Source organism: Chinchilla lanigera, unplaced genomic scaffold (genome assembly GCF_000276665.1).
Source record: "Chinchilla lanigera isolate Chin_1 unplaced genomic scaffold, ChiLan1.0 scaffold00013, whole genome shotgun sequence".
NCBI classification, from domain to species: Eukaryota; Metazoa; Chordata; class Mammalia; order Rodentia; family Chinchillidae; genus Chinchilla; species Chinchilla lanigera.
Genome location: NW_004955414.1, coordinates 18,468,107 through 18,487,518, shown reverse-complemented (window position 1 = coordinate 18,487,518; position 19,412 = coordinate 18,468,107). Strand labels below are relative to the sequence as shown.

The 19,412-nt window shown below is 34.7% G+C and overlaps 1 protein-coding gene across 1 annotated transcript in view; it reads right to left on the bottom strand.

The window, feature by feature from the left end:
* Positions 1–19,412, bottom strand: part of Fchsd2 (FCH and double SH3 domains 2) — a 253,844-nt gene that overhangs the window by 110,157 nt on the left and 124,275 nt on the right. Inside the window, exons 4-8 of the mRNA XM_005379965.2 lie at positions 14,633–14,709; positions 10,400–10,544; positions 9,002–9,135; positions 2,913–2,967; positions 1,959–2,087 (exon numbers count right to left, since the gene is read on the bottom strand). Of these exons, the coding sequence (XP_005380022.1) occupies positions 1,959–2,087; positions 2,913–2,967; positions 9,002–9,135; positions 10,400–10,544; positions 14,633–14,709 (540 nt within the window). The remainder of the gene's footprint in view (positions 1–1,958; positions 2,088–2,912; positions 2,968–9,001; positions 9,136–10,399; positions 10,545–14,632; positions 14,710–19,412) is intronic.

Genomic DNA, 19,412 nt, shown 5'->3' with positions numbered 1-19,412 from the left:
CTAAATTGCACAGTCTGCATTTAAACTTGTGATCCTTCTTCTTTAGCCTTATGAGAAGTTAGGATTACATGCACAACCAAATAATGGATCTTCCCTGGTTTATTGGAAACCATCTTTTTTTGGTCGTAGAGTCAGTCTGAAAAACATAAGATTTGATTTTTTTTTCCTTTTTGGTATATGTGTGGTGCTGCGGATTGAGCCCAGGGACTCGCACAGACTAGGGACATATTCTACCACTTAGCTATACCTTCAGCCTAGGATTTAATTTTGCTTCTGCTTAAGCTAATACAATGCACATTTGCTAGTATATATCTCCCATATACATAAACCGATCAACCCCTTGCCTAAAAATCTGAACTCCAAAATGCTCTAAAGTCTGAAATAGTTCTGGATGCAAGCATTTCAGATAAGGGATGTCCAAATTGTAGTTATCAGCTCTGGTCTAGTGACAGACATATACAAGACAGACATATACAAGAGAATAACAACTTTTTAAGTACAAGCTATGTTAAAAATAGCCTTTAGTAAAAACTGCTTGCAATTGAGAATACACATTGTTGGGACTTATATGTCCTTCTAAGTTTGAAACATTACATAATACCTAATAAGTAAGCATCTACATCTCTAGTTCAAGAACTTTGTGGGAAAAGGTACAAAGATTTCTCATCTGGATAGCAAAACAATTCCCCATCTCTTGCTATTTTAACCTGTATTCAAATCAGCAGAAGTCACAGCAGGACAGATGATTGGAAAGGGGGATTTCAGGCAATAAAATGGAAGGAAAATGTCTTGTAATAAAATACTTTTTAGTACAGTTTGACATCCACTAATATTCTTGTATTTTCCTGAAAGTCCCAGGAAATATCCTGCTTATACTTTGAAGGAATGAACTTATAGTTTCCCAACAGAGCTGATCTTTTTACCAGGGCCTATGGAGAAAAAAAAATGCCTACTTGAGCTGCATCCCATTCTCAACTGATGATTACTAAATCAAGCAATTCAATGACAGCAATGTGCTTATTGGATAGTTATTAATACACTTCAGAGGGGTGGGCTGAAAATACAAGAGAAAGACATAGTAATCCACTGTTTTGGTTCTTGAGAAATTAGCCAAGAATGAAATGGGACACGAAATGTTAAAACAGTTTTCTTCTCCTTTACCCCATTCTCTTTACTTCAGTGAAAGTTAAAAATAAATGCAGGATAGGGAAAGACCATGGTGAGGTTCAGGTACACAGACTGTAATCTAAAATCTACCTGCATTTCAGAGTAATATCCAAAGTGGAGACATTGTCATATAACCACTGACATATTGCTTTTCCTGTAAACGTTTCAAAATCATCAAACATTAACGCAAAATTTTATCTATTGATGCTATAAAATTTTTAAGATCTAAAACTTTTAAAACTACAAAATAACCACAGACTTAGTGACCAAAATTCTTGTTAATAAAGAATTCAGCTTACTTATGAGATACACTACTTTTAATAAAAATATACTTTTTTGGAAAATAAAGGTAAAACTTAAAAGATAAAAACTATGGTGAAATCTTAGCCTTTCTCTGATGATTTTGCCTAGAAGACAACTGAAGATTCTGCCTACTTTCAATATTTGACTGATTCACATGAATTAAATCTCAAGAAATAGTTCAAAAGCAATTTCTCAGTTTAAGAGTTTCTATCCCTCATCTCATACAGTGTATCAATCTTAACCACTCTTCAGCAAATATTTGCTATGGCTAAGGAATAAAACTATTTTATTATGATTTAGCTTTAAACACTTTCTTACACTAAAATCTGAGATTCTAAATTGTCTGAAACAGAAGTTACTCAAACAATACTGATATAAAATAGCCTCGCTATCTTTGATAGGCTGAATCCTGTATATCTTTCACCGAGCTCATGAGTTGTTTTGCTTTTAATGAAATAAAGTTACCAGAGATATTGAAACTGTATTACCTTAATAACGTTAACTAAATCTGTTTGATAGTAGCGATCCTGATGTGCATTTGCTGCTGCTAGAGTAAGAAGGTAATCATTCCTTGCATGAGTAGCCTTGGAATTACACTCAGATCGCCGGGCTTTTAACTAAAACATAGTAAAAGAAAAATAAAGTAATATCATGCTGCAAAAGACAGAAGACTACCCCTAGTTGGCAGTTAGTGGCTCCCCACCAAGAGTAATGATAGAACTATGTGGAAAAAGCATTTATATGCATATAAAATTATCCATCACTATAAAGGAATGAAACAGACTAGATTCAAATATTTGTTATTTATTCTTGAGTGGTGTAAATAACTTATACTTGGGCAGTTATTAATGTGCTTTCAAAGCTTTCTAGAAACTTCAAAATGTTATGTTCATTTTACTGTTTTTACTTAAAAAATTAAGTGTCTCAGCATTGAGGACATGGGCAACCCTAATAGAGTTAGAAAATAGTTTGTAAAAAATAAATCTCCCAATCTGCCAGAAAAACTTGCCATTGCCAGGGAACCTGGCAGCAAAACCAAGTCACTTAGTTCATTTATCCAATATTCCACAACTTGAAAGTTCAACAGGAAAAGTAACTTTCACGAGCCCAGCAGACCTGCTGAGGAGTCTAAATCTGGATGAAATGACCCTGTACAGCTTCCTAATGCCCCCACAATGTGTCTCTTGGACTAAAGAGTTAAAGACACAGGCTACCTGAACACGTATGGCAGGGAAACCTATCATTAAAGCAAGCTGTACTCAAAATTTTAACACCTGGGTTAAAAACAAAAAAAAATGAAGGAGAAGAAGAGTTTCTTCCAAAGTTAATAACTTTAAAAGCTACTCTAAGGTAGACATAACCGACCTACACCCTTGAAGGATCTAATTCTTTGTTTTACAAGCTAAGAGATTTCTCTATTAATACACCTTTCAAAAACTCACCTTTACGCTTGCTTTCTGTAGACTGATTCTTGATTGAAAAAGACTAAGTTTAGACCTACAATAAAATAAAATATTTAGTAAGATTTATAAATTATATATACCACAGTAAAATTACTAAATATTTTAATGACTCTTTTTCAAGACACTGTTTTAAAACAAACTGAAAATTGGAAAACCAAGAGCAATGCTTATTTGCCACTACTTTATGACAGGAAGAACTTAACATTATGGCAAAGTAAATATTACTGGGATTCACATAATAAAAAATATCCTCAATAATAAAGAAATATAACTTGACAAACAAAAAATTAAAATTCATTGATACCCCAATATCCAAGAGTCATCAAACTGAAGTTTATTCCCAGTATTATAAAATTTCACATATTTTAGTTCTTATAACGTTACTTATCTGATAGCCTGTAATAACACCAAAACACGCCAGGCGTAGTGATGCACACCTGTAATCCCAGCACTCAGGAGGCTGAAGCAGAAGTGCTATGAGTTTGAAGCCGGCCTGAACTACATAGCAAGACCTCATCTCAAAAAAAGTCCTCCAAACAAAAAACAAAACAAAACCAAAACAACAACAATGAAAACCCCACACCAGAACATCCAGCCTCTAGGAAGTCCTTATTCCTGTTCCCTCCACTGAAAGTTCTTTGTGTCTGGGCACTTGCCTGTGTGCCCTGTGTACTCATAAAGGTATTCTGAACCCACTGAAAAGGCCTTTGGACTCAACTCTGATTTTATTTTTTCATCTTCTGCTCTGGTATTATCTCCCTGATCCCCTTAATCAAACAGGAGTAGTAAAAAAAATGTTTACTCAAACAATTAAAAATAACTATGCAGACAAAGTCAACAAACAGATGCTAAGGAACAAGCAATACTTCCATGATCGGTGATTTTTCTGAAGCTGCAACGTTTGTCTTAATTGCAGTGTCATGGTGATTGCCATGGGACAATTAAATTCATGTGCAGGTAGCTATGCCTTAATATGAAGTACAGTTGCAGACTATTTGGAAATGGAAGGTGGGGTAGCGAATCTCTGCACAGCCAATGTGAAGAGGATAGCAAACCAACCTCTTATCCTGCTAACAGGAGAGAAAACATTCTGGGATGTATATACATGCATTCCAACTCTTTCCTACTGTTAAAAAAAATGGTTCTAAGATATTTCTGTTATTTACCGCCTTGCTATAATCATATTTCATGAGGCTTTTTATTATTCAAATTTCTATTCATCTTGATCTAGAAAACCAAAGGCCACATACTTTATAATTTGAGAATGCCTGTTCAGGGTAAGACAGAATGTGCTTGAGATATTACCAGCTTTCCTTTTAATATAGTCATTATCCAAGTAATCTGAGTTGAATCTAGATCTTCCAATACAAGGTTTTAAGCTTCTGGCTTCTGCCTCACTTGCTCATCTTCATATATTTCTCTTGTGGTATTAAGTAGGTATTAATGACAGAGTAAGAGAGTAACTGTCCTTAAAGACTAAACTCTAGAAAAAAAAAAGATAGGACTTTTGTAAATCATGCACTACATGAATAATGAACTATATTGTGTACTACTTTTTAACATCTACACTTCAAATATTAATGGTCCCTGGATTTTCAATTCAACATCACATCTCATTATATATATGACTGCATGTCTGTAATGACAAGCTGATGGGCAAATGACCCCTAAAGTGAGATGCTCAGACCTAAATTCTTATGTAATAGCAGATACCTGACTACCTAGAAAACAAAACCATGCTGTTCTCTCCCAGGCTCTTCAGAACCTATACATAAAAAATAAAACTTAGCATCTCTCTCAAATGATATTCCTCTCCCTCCTGTGGTTTCTCCTATTGTGCTTTTCTCTCTGTTATGGTTTATGTCTGAATGGCCCCCAATGCCTCATGCACTTTTAGATGGGGCTTTTTTGGAGGTAGCTGAATCTAGAGTTTGTGACTGATTTATAGTACAGTGCTGTGATTAATGGTGCTGGGATTAAGGCTGGGTGATTGCTAGGTGATCATTCCTGACTGGATTGGCACCACCCTAATCCCAGCAGTCTGAATAAGATAAAAGGGGCAGAAAGAGGCTTGTTTCCCCCTTTTTGCCCTTGCTTGTTGCTTTAGCTGTCTTCTGCCACCATGAACTATTGCCCCTCTGACATGTGCCAACCTGCCTTGGAGCCAGCCAATTATGGACTGAAACCTCTACAAAATGTAAGCTAAATAAACCTTCCCCTCTTTAACTTTGGGTATCAAGTATTTTGTCTTAGCAACAACAAAAGTAACTAAGACATTCTCCATCAATCAAGACTACATACCAGAGGATCAATGGAACAGACTGTTAAGAAACAGGCACAGCCACAAACACACTCAGCCACCTAATCTTTGACAAAGAGGCCAAACAAACTCACTGGAATAAAGATAGCCTCTTTAATAAATGATGCTAGAAAAATTGGCTTGCCACCTGCCAAGGACTGAAAATAGATCCAAGTCTATCACCATGCACCAAACTAAAGTCAAAATGGATCACAGATCTCCATATTAAAACAGAAACACTAAATCTATTGGAAGAGAAAGTAGGTAAAAATCTTGAAGACATAGGGGTAGGCAGTGTTCATGAACAAAAACCAAACCACATGTGAAATACTTCAAAGAATCAACAACTGGGATCTCATCCTACTGAAAAGTTTCTGCACATCTAAAGAAATCACCAGCAGAGTAAAAAGAAAACCCACAAATTGGGAAAAAATTTTAGCTGATTGTTCCTTGGACAAAGGTCTTCTATCTAGAACATATAAAGAATTAAAAAATTTCAGCCCCTCCAAATTCAAAGACCCACTCCAAAAATGGGCATCTGAGATGAACATACACTTCTCAGATAAAGAAATACAAACGGCAAATAAATACATGGGAAAATGTTCAACATCAGTAGTCATTCAAGAAATGCAAATTAAAACAACACCGAGATTTCATCTCACCCCAGTAATAATAGCTATCATTAAGAAATCAACCAATAACAAATGCTGGCAAGGCTGTGGAGAAATAGGAACCCTTCTCCACTGCTGGTGGGAATGCAGACTGGTGAAACTACTGTGGAAATCAGTTTGGAGATTCCTTAGCAAACTAGGTCTAGAGGTTCCATTCAACCCAGCTATTCCCCTTCAGAGTATTTTCCCAGAATGTCTGAAAGCATCATATCACAGTGATATATATGCACCCATGTTTATAGCAGTGCAATTTGTAATTGCTAAATTGCGGAAGCAACCCAAATGTCCATCCACTGAGGAATGGATAAAAAAATTGTGGTACTTTTATATAATAGAATATTACTCAGGTATAAAGAAAGATAAACTCAAGCCTTTTACAGGTAAATGGTCACAACTACAGAACATACTCATAAGTGAAATAAACCAGACCTCCATGTGTAAGCAATGTATTGTCTCACTAGTGTAAGAACCTGAAAGAGTGAATAAAAATTAGGATGTATGACAGACATTGTGAAACAAAAGGAAAATGCTCAAAGGTAAAGAGCAACTGAGGTGAGGGAACAGAGAAAAGAAAGAAGGGGAAATTATGTATATATGTATATACAGGATAACTGACATAATCGTACTACTGACTTCTATTGCTTTACTGAAAGGAACAGTTACTGATTAATTATTTGATCAATCTTTGTTTTTTTTTTTTTTTTTTTTTTTGGTTTTTCTCCGGTACCGGGAACCGAACTCACGACCTTGCGCTTTCCAGGCAGGCGCTTTGCCGGTGAGCTAAATCCCCAGCCCCTATTTGATCAATCTTACATGGCTCTGTTTTCCTAAGAAACCACTTTGAAAATATCAATATGTAATACAACAACCATTGTTAATTTCCTACCACTTTGTCTGTAACTCTGTATTGCGTGCATTGTTCTTATGCTGTTTTATAAATGGATGACTGTTTGTTAATATGTTTTCCTTCTTTTATTCTTAAACTAAAAAAAAAAAAGAATACATGTAACCCCATTTTCAGGCCACCTTCTAGATCTTCCTGTCTCTACTTAGAAAAATCAGTCGTATTTGGAGACTCTACCTAATTTTACTTCTATAAAGGATTCCCTTATCATTAAGTAAAATGAATCTCTCCATTTTCTGTGGTTTTGTAACTGTTTTCATATTATTACTATAAACAGTGACTACCAGAGTGAGTTTACTGTGAATAAACACAAAATAAAGTTACTTTTAAACATATTACCTAACTCCGGGTTCCAAACTCCTTGAAGGCACAAAGTTTACCCTACTTATCTCTGTATCCATAGTACCCAATATAATTACTCAACAAACATTTAGTGAAGGAGTTAAGATATACAAGCATTTCTTACTCTATAGTTGAACTAACTTTCCAGAGAAGTGAAACATTGAAGTAAAATGTCTCACTATCAATCTGGGCCATATTAGAAAGCTGTTCTGTGTGATCAGCTTGGTAAATTAGATGCTGTCAAATCTATACATGAACAGCACACCACTGTCCTCATTTTCACCCTGTGGGCTATGGCTGAATAGGTATTTAAACATGGTCTATAAATCTGTCAAATCTCTATTCTAAAATCCCTGCATTTAAAATTATAATGGTAGCATCTCCCAGTGGAGAGCTCTTAATCTAAAAATTTCAGATCTTATTTGGAAGATAGGATCAATTGCTCTATGAAAGTACAAAACTATCTGTTTATTCAAAAAATAAAACAATAAAAAATAAAATTAGAAAAATTCCCAATAACATCAAGAATTTCATTTACCATCCCTTCATTTAAAATAAATTTTTCAGGAGGCCCTGAATTTTCACAAGGTATGTATGAAATTGCCTATATTTCAGGCAAGTAAAAAAAACGTATTAGAAGGACCCTCAAACACACATGTGGACTGTTTGGGCACACAAGCATTCTGATTTCAAGCCTAGGAGTTCAGCCTAGACTTTTGCATCAGTCAAAAAAATGAACAGAAGTCTCAGTTCTCCTGTTCATAGATCTCTTCAGGTTATAGTTCCATAACACAGGTTTCTTTTATTCTCACTTTCTATCATTTCAATCAAGTTGTTAAAAAATCTTAAAAAATCTCCATCACTTGCATATATCTCTTATCCCCAATTGCCAGCTCCTTCTTTTCTTCATTATTCTCAAAATAAAGGATTGTAATTCCTATATATTGAAATTGAAATGGACACAATCTCTGAAGCATGTGTGTGTGTGTGTGTGTGTGTGTACCTACCTGCATGTGGTGCACATCTATAATCCCAGTATTCTGGGAAGCTGCGGTAGAAGGATTGAAAGCTCAAGCCCAGCCTGGGCAATTTAGCATAGTCCTATCTTTAAAATAAAAAAGATAAATAAAATGGCTTGGGATGTAGTTCAGTGCTAAGGCCTTGGCTTCAATCCCTAGTATCATACATAAATGAAAGAATGAATGAATGAGCTAGACTTTCATATAAAGTGCTGGGGACAGGATTTCTATAAGAAAATCAACACTCGAATTCACTTAATATATCCATGGTCCTTCAGCAGAATCCTGAGGTCACAGGGATTTCCAACTATAATTGATTTAGAGTCTAGAATGATTAAAATTAGGTTTTTAAATCCTGATCATCAGACAACATACCAACTTTAACTAGACTTTGGGTAAGCTTTTGAGTCTGTAATTACAATAATCATTTATCTTCTACAGTGGTACACTGGTTTATAAGCTTAATTTGTTTTATGATTCTGAGGAAGATAACTGAATTTGTGTTTGTGTGGGGAAGATGGCAGTGATCATATCTGTGCAGAGTTCGTGAACCAAATTGTTTGCAAACAGAAGCATTTGTGAACTGAGGTATTACTGTATTTCAAAATTCAATGTACTGATGAAATATTAACATTTTGCTACATTAATATATAAAAGGCCAACATAAAAGAAAGTATCATCTAAGTATATAACCTATGTAGGTCAAACATACAACCTAAGATACCAACACAACCTAAGAACAAGACTATGCCCTGTACAGATGGAGAACAAAGCATAAGCAAAGATAACATTTATTTGTACAGTCATTTTCTCAGAAATGCTAAAATACTTACTTTGCCTCAATGTCAGCTTTCTCTCGTACTGCATGAGCCATCTGTTCAGTCTCAAAGTACTTCTTCTTGCCTTTAGCTAAATCTTTCACTGTCTCTTGTAGCTCAGTTTGGATCTTTGTTAACTGGTCCACACACTGTAAAATACAAAGGTGCAATTATAATTTTAGTTTTCCAACTTAAAGAAAATGACTGTGTCTAAGGGACCATGCAACATGCCTTTAGGACAGAAACCCAAAGAGGAATCAGCATTTTTACTGTCCTTTGAATTGCAAAGTGAAATCTGGGTGAACAGCTGAAACTTCCATCTGAAGTACTGCATCAAATACTGTCACAGTCTGCTTAACAACCAGGCTTTGAGAAATAACTACTGCTGATGACTGGAGCAACCTTAAAGATTCATAGTATTGTAAATACCACGGCAATAAAGGCAAAAGAGTAAATAATTCTGTATTTCTCCATCATCTTAAAGTCTGTAGTACAAATACTAGGATAAAAGGAGTAAGAAATGAAGGAGTCTTCCAAGGTAAGGGAGTCACATATAATTTTCCGTAAACCTTTTTAAATATTAAACTTCAAGTATTTTTAAAAGATTATATAGAATTTCATATTAGAAGGTAATATACTCAAGTTTCTGCTACACTATTTTCTCCCCAAATCCCTTTAACATTCTTTGGCCTCAGATCCATCATTCATAAAATAATAATACTTACATAGCTATCAAAGGTGTTCTGCAAATCAAATGAGACTATAATGGTTATGGTAACAGTTTGTGAACTCTAAAATGTTATACAAACGTGAGTCATAACCCCCATTGCCCCATTTGTACGTGTGTGTGCTGCTACAAATCAGACTCTTCCAACTTGAAATCACTGATCACTAGTCACAGTTTATTCACCATGTTTAAACCAAATGATATTAGATAAATGTTACATACATTAAAATTTTATATATATACATATACATTTAGCATATTAATTTCATGATACTTCAATCATATTTGGCAAACAAGGAAGATAATTTAAAAATTTTTTTTTCCCTAAAATCCAATGACAGAATAAAGCTGAATGCTTTCTGACATATTATTTCCTTAAGTAATTAATATTTACAAAGTATTATTATTTCTACTTTAAAAACCTTCATTATGATGTTTTCCATTTTTATTATATAGAAAAGTGATTTCTAAGTGTTTACTGAGCTTTATCAATTTCTATAGATTCAAGTTACAAGTAAAGGGAGCACACTGAGAAATTCTAGTAAAATAACATCTAATAAACATTTGTGATCGTATGTTTTAAAAGCTCAAAGTTTTAAATTCAGTGTAGCTAATCTTACACATTACAATTGTAGCACTGAGATAATAAAATACATGTAATAAAAGAACAGAAATAGAAACAATACCCTTTTTAGTTGTTGTTCTTTTAAGCTTTTCACTGCCCTTGCAGGCTCGGAAATGAAGTTTTTATAGTTCTCACATATATTGATCCGAGACTGGGCCACCTGCATTGTTCCCTCGAGAAAAGATTTCCAAACAGGATACATACTCCTAAATTTTAAGAGGGATGGAAAAGTATTAGGCAGGGAAAAGGAAGAAACTGGCTAACCTTTTGTTTACCATCTAGTATTGAGAGAACAAGTATTTTACATTTTAGCATACACAAAAACATAGCATATGCCCTATTTCTCTATAGTGCAGTAATAGTGAATTTTGATTCATTGGCTATTCTTAATAATGGTGTAAAGGGATACAAGGATTACAAATGGAGACAAAGCTAATGCTATAAAAACTCCAAAACTTTAACTGTCACAGGATCATCATTGTGAATATCAAATTTTATTCATTAAGGTATTTTCTTAATTATAGGTGGAATAAGGGAGGTTCACAGAGATTTACAAAACAATTAGGTCACACAAGAATATAGCAGTACTGAGATAAAGATGAAGGCTGAAAATATCTAAAGTATATCCTCTTTCAGCTACATTGTCTTACTACATGAACTGATGTGGCTGGAAAAAAATCTATCATGAACAATAGTTTATGTGCTTGAGAAATCTAACTTGTCTAACAACATCATCATCATCATCATCCATTGTACTGTCGCTTTACATCTGTCTCTCTTCGCAGATACTTAGCCAGCATCATACCGTGCTCAGGAGTCATTCCAAGCAAGACCCACAACCACCCTGCAATGATAAATACGCTCAGCAATCTCTTTAGTAAAGTCCAAGAATTATGCACTCTTTGCTTTTTCAAGCCAACTTCCTTTTTAAACCTTCTCTCCTAATTGCCTTAGCCAATTCTAATATGCTCCTCTAGTAGTTATAAATACATTTTATAACTTATCGTAACAATGAATGGTACTATATTTGTTTTTCTAGATGAGACAGTGAATTTTGATGCATTATAATATTCATTTCCTGAGATTTCCCTTCTGGTGTTCATATGGACTTTCTAGTATAACAACATATGAGACCATATGTTACAAAAAATGCTAGCTGTGGGTCAACAGATAACAGATGACAGAGTGAAAGCAAGAGAAGAAAAACTGCCTGGGTCCCTATCGTAGTTAGAATTTTAAAAACTTGAAAAACTATACTTTTCAACCAGGGAGTCTTACAAACTAGTCTCTGTAATGGGGTAAATCAACCAGTTTAGACATAAATATTAGTTTATTTAGGCAGAGATACATATTATCTCTTTGAAAAATTCACTATGTTACAGGAGCAAAAGTCCATGTTAAGAACTGTAGCAGAGGCACCCAGTGGCTGGGGAACAAGCACAAAAGAAGGACAGATGGACAGAGATGAGCAGAGGAAGGTAATGTGAAACCAGGTTTCTTCACAGTTTTGAATATCATAAAAAGAAATTAAATTTCATCCTAGTGGGAAAGAGAAACATGGGAAGACTTTCAAGCAGGGGAGTGGCAACAGACCTATATTACAAAGACATAAAGATAACTACGATAAAAGGTGAAGACAGTTTGTTACACTGTAACAAATGGAATTGTGAAAAAGAAAGATAACAAGCAGAGGACTTGAGGCTTATTCCTGATACAAGAAGGGGAGATCTAGAAAGCTGAAGATGCAGAGATGATTTATAATAAAGAATGTCTAGTATGTGTAGAAATTCTAAGCACAGAAGGCCGAAGAACTCATTTCTGATGGGTGATTTAAGAAGCCAAAAAAAGTCATCAACGGCTGGGCGTGGTGATGCACTCCTGCAATCCCAGCACTTGGGAGGCTGAGGCAGGAGGATCATCACGAGTTCGAGACCAGCCTGGGCTACAAAATGAGCTCAAGTCCAGCCTGAACTACATAGCTACACCCTGTCTCAAAACAAAAGACAAAACAAAGAACCCCAAAAACCTGACAAATTAGCTTAAAGTCCTCTATCTTCAATTTCTTAAATATCTCTTTTTTTTTGTTTTGTTTTGTTTTTTGTTTTTCTCCGGTACCGGGAACCGAACTCACGACCTTGCGCTTGCCAGGCAGGCGCTTTGCCGCTGAGCTAAATCCCCAGCCCCCTTAAATATCTCTTTTATCTCCCCTAAACCTCATTTTCTCTATAATTTTGATAGTTCAAATAAAAGATGATGAGAGACTAAATTCCTAAAATTTTATCCTTCTTGAATTCTTCACACCTTCATGCTATGATTAGGGGAAGTTGATGTTATCATTCACCTTGGAAATTCTTCAGTAATGGATTAATCCATTATCTTCCAAATACAAATATAAATTCTATAATATGATGTGCAAAGTCTTTTATGATGCTTGTCTATGTATTCTCTACATTTACGACTCTACTTACCCTCCAACCCACATACTTTATACCAGCCATACCGAAGTGCTCACCATTACTTAATATTCGTATTTTATCATGCTCCATGCCTTTAAGATGTTAATTCTGCTTAAAGTTCCTTTTCCCAAGCTAGCTGCCTGGCAAACTCTTGTATATTCCTTAAGAAAGACTAAGATCTACAAACCTAGGTTTTCTGCTGTGGTCTGAATACACTTTTAATACTACTGATATTGCAATTATTTATAGAGGCTATCTCCTAATGGTCCTGGAAGGCAGCCACAGTATCTTTGCGTGTCTCTACCCTCTAACATCTACTTTAATAGGTCATGAGTACTGGGTATTTCAAAGGTAAATCATGAATTAAGAAAGAATGAGCATTTAAATAGTCTGTGTGACACTGAGTAAGGAATATAACCCAAGACTTGGCATCCTATCATACAAAATGAGGATAATCCTACAGGGTCTCATAATCATGGGATATAAGTGAAAGTTCCTAGCACAGTAAATATTTGGTAAATGTTAGATTAAATGCTTTTTAGAATTAGGTTGCATAAACTAGCCTGGAAGCATAGTCTTTTTATTCTTCTTTCTTTGGTGACTTGAATTGTGAATTTGAAACAAATATGGAATATAGCTTACCCATAAACTGGAGTTCTTTATTCTCTAATAAGCAATCTCTTTCTTGGTCAGGATGACTTCCTCAGAACAGCAATAATAAGCACACTCTCTCTCACCTCAAGTTTGTGTTCTACATTTCTCTTGCCTAAAATTTTATCTCCTCTCTCCCCACTTAACTGAAATTTGTAGATACAAGATAATCTCTATTTTTATTTTCTGTTCTATTTCTATATTCTAAATCGAAATTATATCACTCAAGTATTTATAGCTATCATGTCACCTTCAAGTACAGTTTGCCACTGTGAGGAACTATTAGGGTTTCTTCCTTCAGTTTTCTAGCAGCATTGTCACAGTCTTAAGAAATTCTCTGACAATGTCTGAGATAATCCAGCAGTTTGATTTCATAGTCAGACTCCAAACCATACACTTCAATACTGAGTTCCTAATTATCCTGCACTTTCCATTGTTATTTTATAGGTATTAGTCTTAATTCCAACCAGACTGCAAACTTCTGGGTCCCCTAACATGAAGGACAGCTCTCAGCACAAAAGACAATAAATGCTTCCAAATTGCAAAAAATACTTTCCATTGTAAACAAAATTACAAACACTTCTAAAATATTTATAGGTCACTGAGGACACAACTTATATTTTACTGTCGTCTACCTTCTTCAAAATTTGTATAAGAGATATAAGTAGCTAACTTCTGGACAACCTGTCTATATACACATATATGTTTCTAAAATAAGTATGGTACTATAAAGGAAGCTCTTTTCATTAAGATCCATTACTTAGAAACTTTTTCCTGAGTCTTAAAAATCTCAGCTTTCCAAACCTAGAATTTATTTCAGAAGTAAAGAATTACTGATCACGATAGTACACTATAATCTTATTTCACTATTGTTGCAATAATGTATTTCATCATTGGTTACTGAGAAAAATGTTTCATTGATAGCCACCATCTTTAAAATCCATACATATTAACTAAATGATATACAACCTGGCTTGAAATATACGGAAATGGCATAATTCACAGAGTATGTATATATGTTATGGAACATAAAAATTGTTCATAATTTTGAGATTATGTTTAAAAACACACAGCAGAGGAAAGAAATAATTCTTTTAAAAACTAGAGTGTTACATTCTCTATGTGAGACAGCTCTTAATGGAGCCTTTTTAAAAGAAAATAAACAAAAGAACCACTTGGTAAATTACCTGTAATCATTCCGATCATCAGCTTTTATTCCAGGCCAATCTCTCTTCAGGTATTGGCTAGCCAACTTCTGGATACCCTGTTAAAAATATTTTTTTTTTCTAAAATAAGTACGATGCCAAGCTTTTTATCTTAAAATACATTATTTTTAAAATCCCATTTTTCCAATTGTAAATTTAACTCAGAAGTAAAGAACAAATGGCAGAACACAAAAACCATTTCTCATTATTGCCCAGTTCTCTTCTGTCTCCACTTTCAGGAAAAAGATGAGTACAGGATAAGAAAATTGAAACTACGGTGATATGCACTTCACCTCACTGAACTCTGTGATTATTCATCACCTGGTATGCTACAGAAAAGAGAGATGTCTGTGTCCATAGAGCTCTGACTGCACAGTCTGACATCTCAGAACCCCACTGCACCTTAGCTCAGGTGGAAAACAGCAACTAAACTCTCATATGACCAGGAGAGGAAAAAATGCATTCAATTTGGAACAAAGACATATATACTGGCTTATAAAATTAATGAATAAACTTTGGTACTATTCTGTTATAGTAATCTTCAAAAGGCAGATTTTAAGAGTCTTTTTAAAAAAATACCATGTCACAAGTAAAATTAAAGAAGTTAGTGTTACCAACAAATATACCCACCCATTTGCTATCATCCATACAATGTGAATCTGGGGAAAAAATTAATACCTATGATATGCAGAGGGATATAGAGATTTGAAGATCATTCCAACACATTACTTTTAAGATACAGACATACTTGATCCTCTAACACTATTATAACAGAGCCTAATGGATTAACCCATTGATACAGAAGTAATTAACTTTAGGATACTCATTTCTACACATGAAGCTGTAAAAATAATACCATGCTGAAATGAAAAACAATCACAATAATTAGTGGATTGTGTAAGCAAAAACTGCTACAAAATCAGTGCTTCACTCAGAACATGGTATCTTCCTTTCCTTTTTTTCCCTTTTTCATAGTATTTGTATTTGTGGATGCCATGGTGGGATTGAACTCAGGGGATTTAGCACTGAGCTATATCCTCAGACCTTTTTATTAAAATAATAATAACAAAATAATAATAGTTGATAACTATTATTTTAATAATAACTATTATTATTTTGTTATTATTATTTTGTTTTGAGACAGAGTTTGCTAAGTTTTCCAGGTTGAGCTCAAACTTGCAATCCTCCTGGCTCTGACTTCCAGGGATTGCAGGTGTGTACTACTCCACCCAGAAAAACATGGCATCTTTCTAATAAGATCTGCTGCCAAATCAACCTGGCTTAATTAAAATTATTGTTGAATGCCTCTGGTGAAATGGTGTTATTTCAGTCCAAAACACAGCAGGGACTGAAGTGCCTTTGAAACTCAAATTCCTCCTGAACTTCATGATAGTTTGGTTTCACTATTTTCAGTTACTAAGTATTCTTCACATATCATATACTTTGGGGAACTCAATCAGTAATATCTGTGAATATTTATAGTATTTTGTCACTTCTGCACCATGTTCATACTATTCCCATCATATGAAATATCTTCCTATCACTCCTATTTCTACTTGCTGAGTTCATTCATTTGGTTGTTTTGAGACAGTGTCTCACTGTGTAATTCAGGCTGGCCTTGAACTTGCAGCAATCCTCCTGCCTCAGCCTTCTGAGTACTACAATTACAGGCATGCACCACCATGCTGGGCCTTGTTGAATTTTTCTCTCTCCTTTAAACTGGTTTTTATATTTCCTGACACAAAACACTCAAAAGTATTTATAGAAAAATGTGAACAGTTTTATTACGTAAGTATTTCAATACGTAAGTATTTAATTTACTTTCATCTTAACACAATAATTTATCATTCTTTTAACTATTGGTTTCCCTGATGTACTGTTCTTAGAGGAAAGACAGGATAAATATCTGATTGTTGTTTTGGCCCACAGACAAACAATGCATTTTTAGAGTAACATGTAAACTCATGTAAATAATAGATATATTCCAATTAATTGCAGACATCAATCTTTTCATGTTGAAATTGTTACATTTGTGACCCACAGGAGCCCGTCCCAAATCAGGAGCCAAATAGACTCTGATCACTTCTTTGTTTTAGTTTCTATCCCAGTCCTGTCATAGCTAGTTCTCTATGAATTCCTGACTCCTTTCAGAGAGAAACCATATTTAGAGCACACAATGTAGGCATATCCTTATCCTTCTAGTCTTGTCTTTTTCTCCAAAAGGCCTTTTCTAATCACTCACCAGTGACTCACACAGCCCAATTCATAATCCTTATACATTGCTCCTGTAGGGTTTATATGTTTTGTCTGTTTATTAACTCTAAGCTCCATCAGGTAGGGATCTTGTCTTTCTCATTTACTTATTTGTGTTTATTTTTAGTGCCAAAGACTAAACCCAGGACTTTTGCACTGAGCTACATCCCAGTCCTTTTTATGTTTTTTATTTTGAGACAGGGTCTTGCTAAATCACTAAGTTGCCCAGAGTGCTGGGATTACATGCATACACTCCCATGCCTGGTTTACTTATTTTTAAATCACTATATCCTTGGGCTATAGCAAAGGGGCCAGCCTTTAGTTGCTGACAATAATATCCACTGATTGCATGAATAAATGCCACCTATATTACTCTGTTTCTAATATATAATATTAATCTTCTTTTAAGTTTTTGCCAGTCTGAGTGAAAAATGTTTGAATCAAAGTTTATCTGGTTCCTAATTTTTATATACTCAAAGAAAAAGTAACTGTACCAGATTTCTGAAATTATGACCAGGGACTCTAATATAATAAAATAGTTTCTCAATAAACTACATTTAAATTTGACCATCATCACTACTGAACAAGAACATGTGTGGATATTCCAAAGCAGTAAAAAAAAAAAATCATGCAAAGTATATTCCATACCTAAAAGATACTACATTTTAATTTTTATGAAAGTTGAAATAAGCCAAGATTCCTGAACTCAAAGAGCTCATATCTGTAGAAAGGAATAAAAAGTACGCAACATAAAATGCCAAGCAATACTTAGTTACTACCAGACAACATTCTTCACCCAGCATATAGTGAAACCATTATTTAAATTTTACCAAGTCTTTACCATGAGATATCTTTATATTTTGTCATGAAATTGCTACCCAAATAAGGAAAGATAATGTGATTTTTTGTGTGTCCCAGGAATCGAACTTAGGACCTTGCACTTGCCAGGCAGGCACTGTACTGCTGAGCTATATCCCTGGCCCCAATGTGACATTTTCTTAACAAATCACATATAAATGATATGTGATTTTTTCAATTTAATTGCTGCTAAAGTGTTTGCAGAACACTTAGCATTGAACATGGGATATGACATGAGCCTCTTATGAATAGGACTAGGACAGAGGGCAGAATGACAGCACTCTAAATTCATGGAAAGAGAACAAATGAACTAATTAACAGGCACCTTTGCACATCAGTTTCTCTTAACTCTGTTAGGCCTTGTAACCACAGATAAATATGTTACTTCAGACACAAAATTTACTTAAGGTCATATAGTTCATTACTAGTTAAATTTGAACTGGTCTCCCAAATTATCAAAAGTCTTTGCAAAAAAGACATATTTCAGAGTATGTTTTATCACACTCTCAAAAAAATGTGAAATTACTTTAACTTGCTAACTTTTTTGTGCATTATGCATTACAAGAGCAATTTCCAGAGCCCTAAACTACAAAGCTGAACTGTATTAGACTGAATGAGCCCTTCAGAGATGAGATGAGGATTCATGAAATAGACAAACAGTGAGATCTTTAGATGAAAGACTTGATTCAAGTTAGTTCACAGAGTAGAAATCATGACTTCTGTGTGCTCTGTGCAGCTGCCCAAAACCTCATCTGCATGGGTGCTCAGTAATACTCTGTAGCCATTATAGGAAAGATCCTAAATAACATTTCATGTCTCTGAAGGCATTCTACACTTAAATTAACTGGTTTCTCTTTTACATTATGCTCAAAGCCACATCTGATGAATGAAAGGTTGACTTACATAGAAAAGTATCCATACTAATTTGCTAAAGAAAATAAACATATGGCCTGTAATTTTTTAAAAAGTGTTTTGCTTTTTTGTAAATCATTCCAAAACTGATGGAGTGTCAGTAGACATACATTTACTTACACTGACCTGAGCATCACTGATGCATAATGTTGATGTGATTTGCAGTCTAGTCTGGAGCAGTGACTTCCATAAAGATGTAGTACCATCAATATACCCTTTGGAATATCCAGTGACATCGCACTCCAACCTTTTAAAAAGCCATCAGTGTCTGATATAAGACTTGCTTTGTTTTACCTCTCAATAACACTTGCTGTATTGTTCTAACAGGTGAAGAAATACACATAAAGCTACTGTCAAGTAGACACTGGGAAATGCACTGATAGTTTAACCTCTGGGCTATTCACCACAAGGAGCTAAGTAAGGGTATGTCCCCTGGCTCTGGCACAGGTTATTCTGCATTCATTCTCCCCCCAGCATATACTGAAACTAATATTTAAATTTTACTAAGTGTCTGCCGTGAGATAGGTTTACATTTTGTCATGAAATTGCTAATGTTATGGACATGATCTTTTAAAAATTAACCAGTCCATGAGTAGCCATTAGTAATTAGTTCAGTCATTCTCAAACTGATGGAATGATACAATGATTATCTTTACTGTATTCTTAAACCATTAACCCCCCATAATAGTTAATGAAGCTGGGTGTGGTAGTGCACACCTGCAACCCAGCTGTTGGGAGG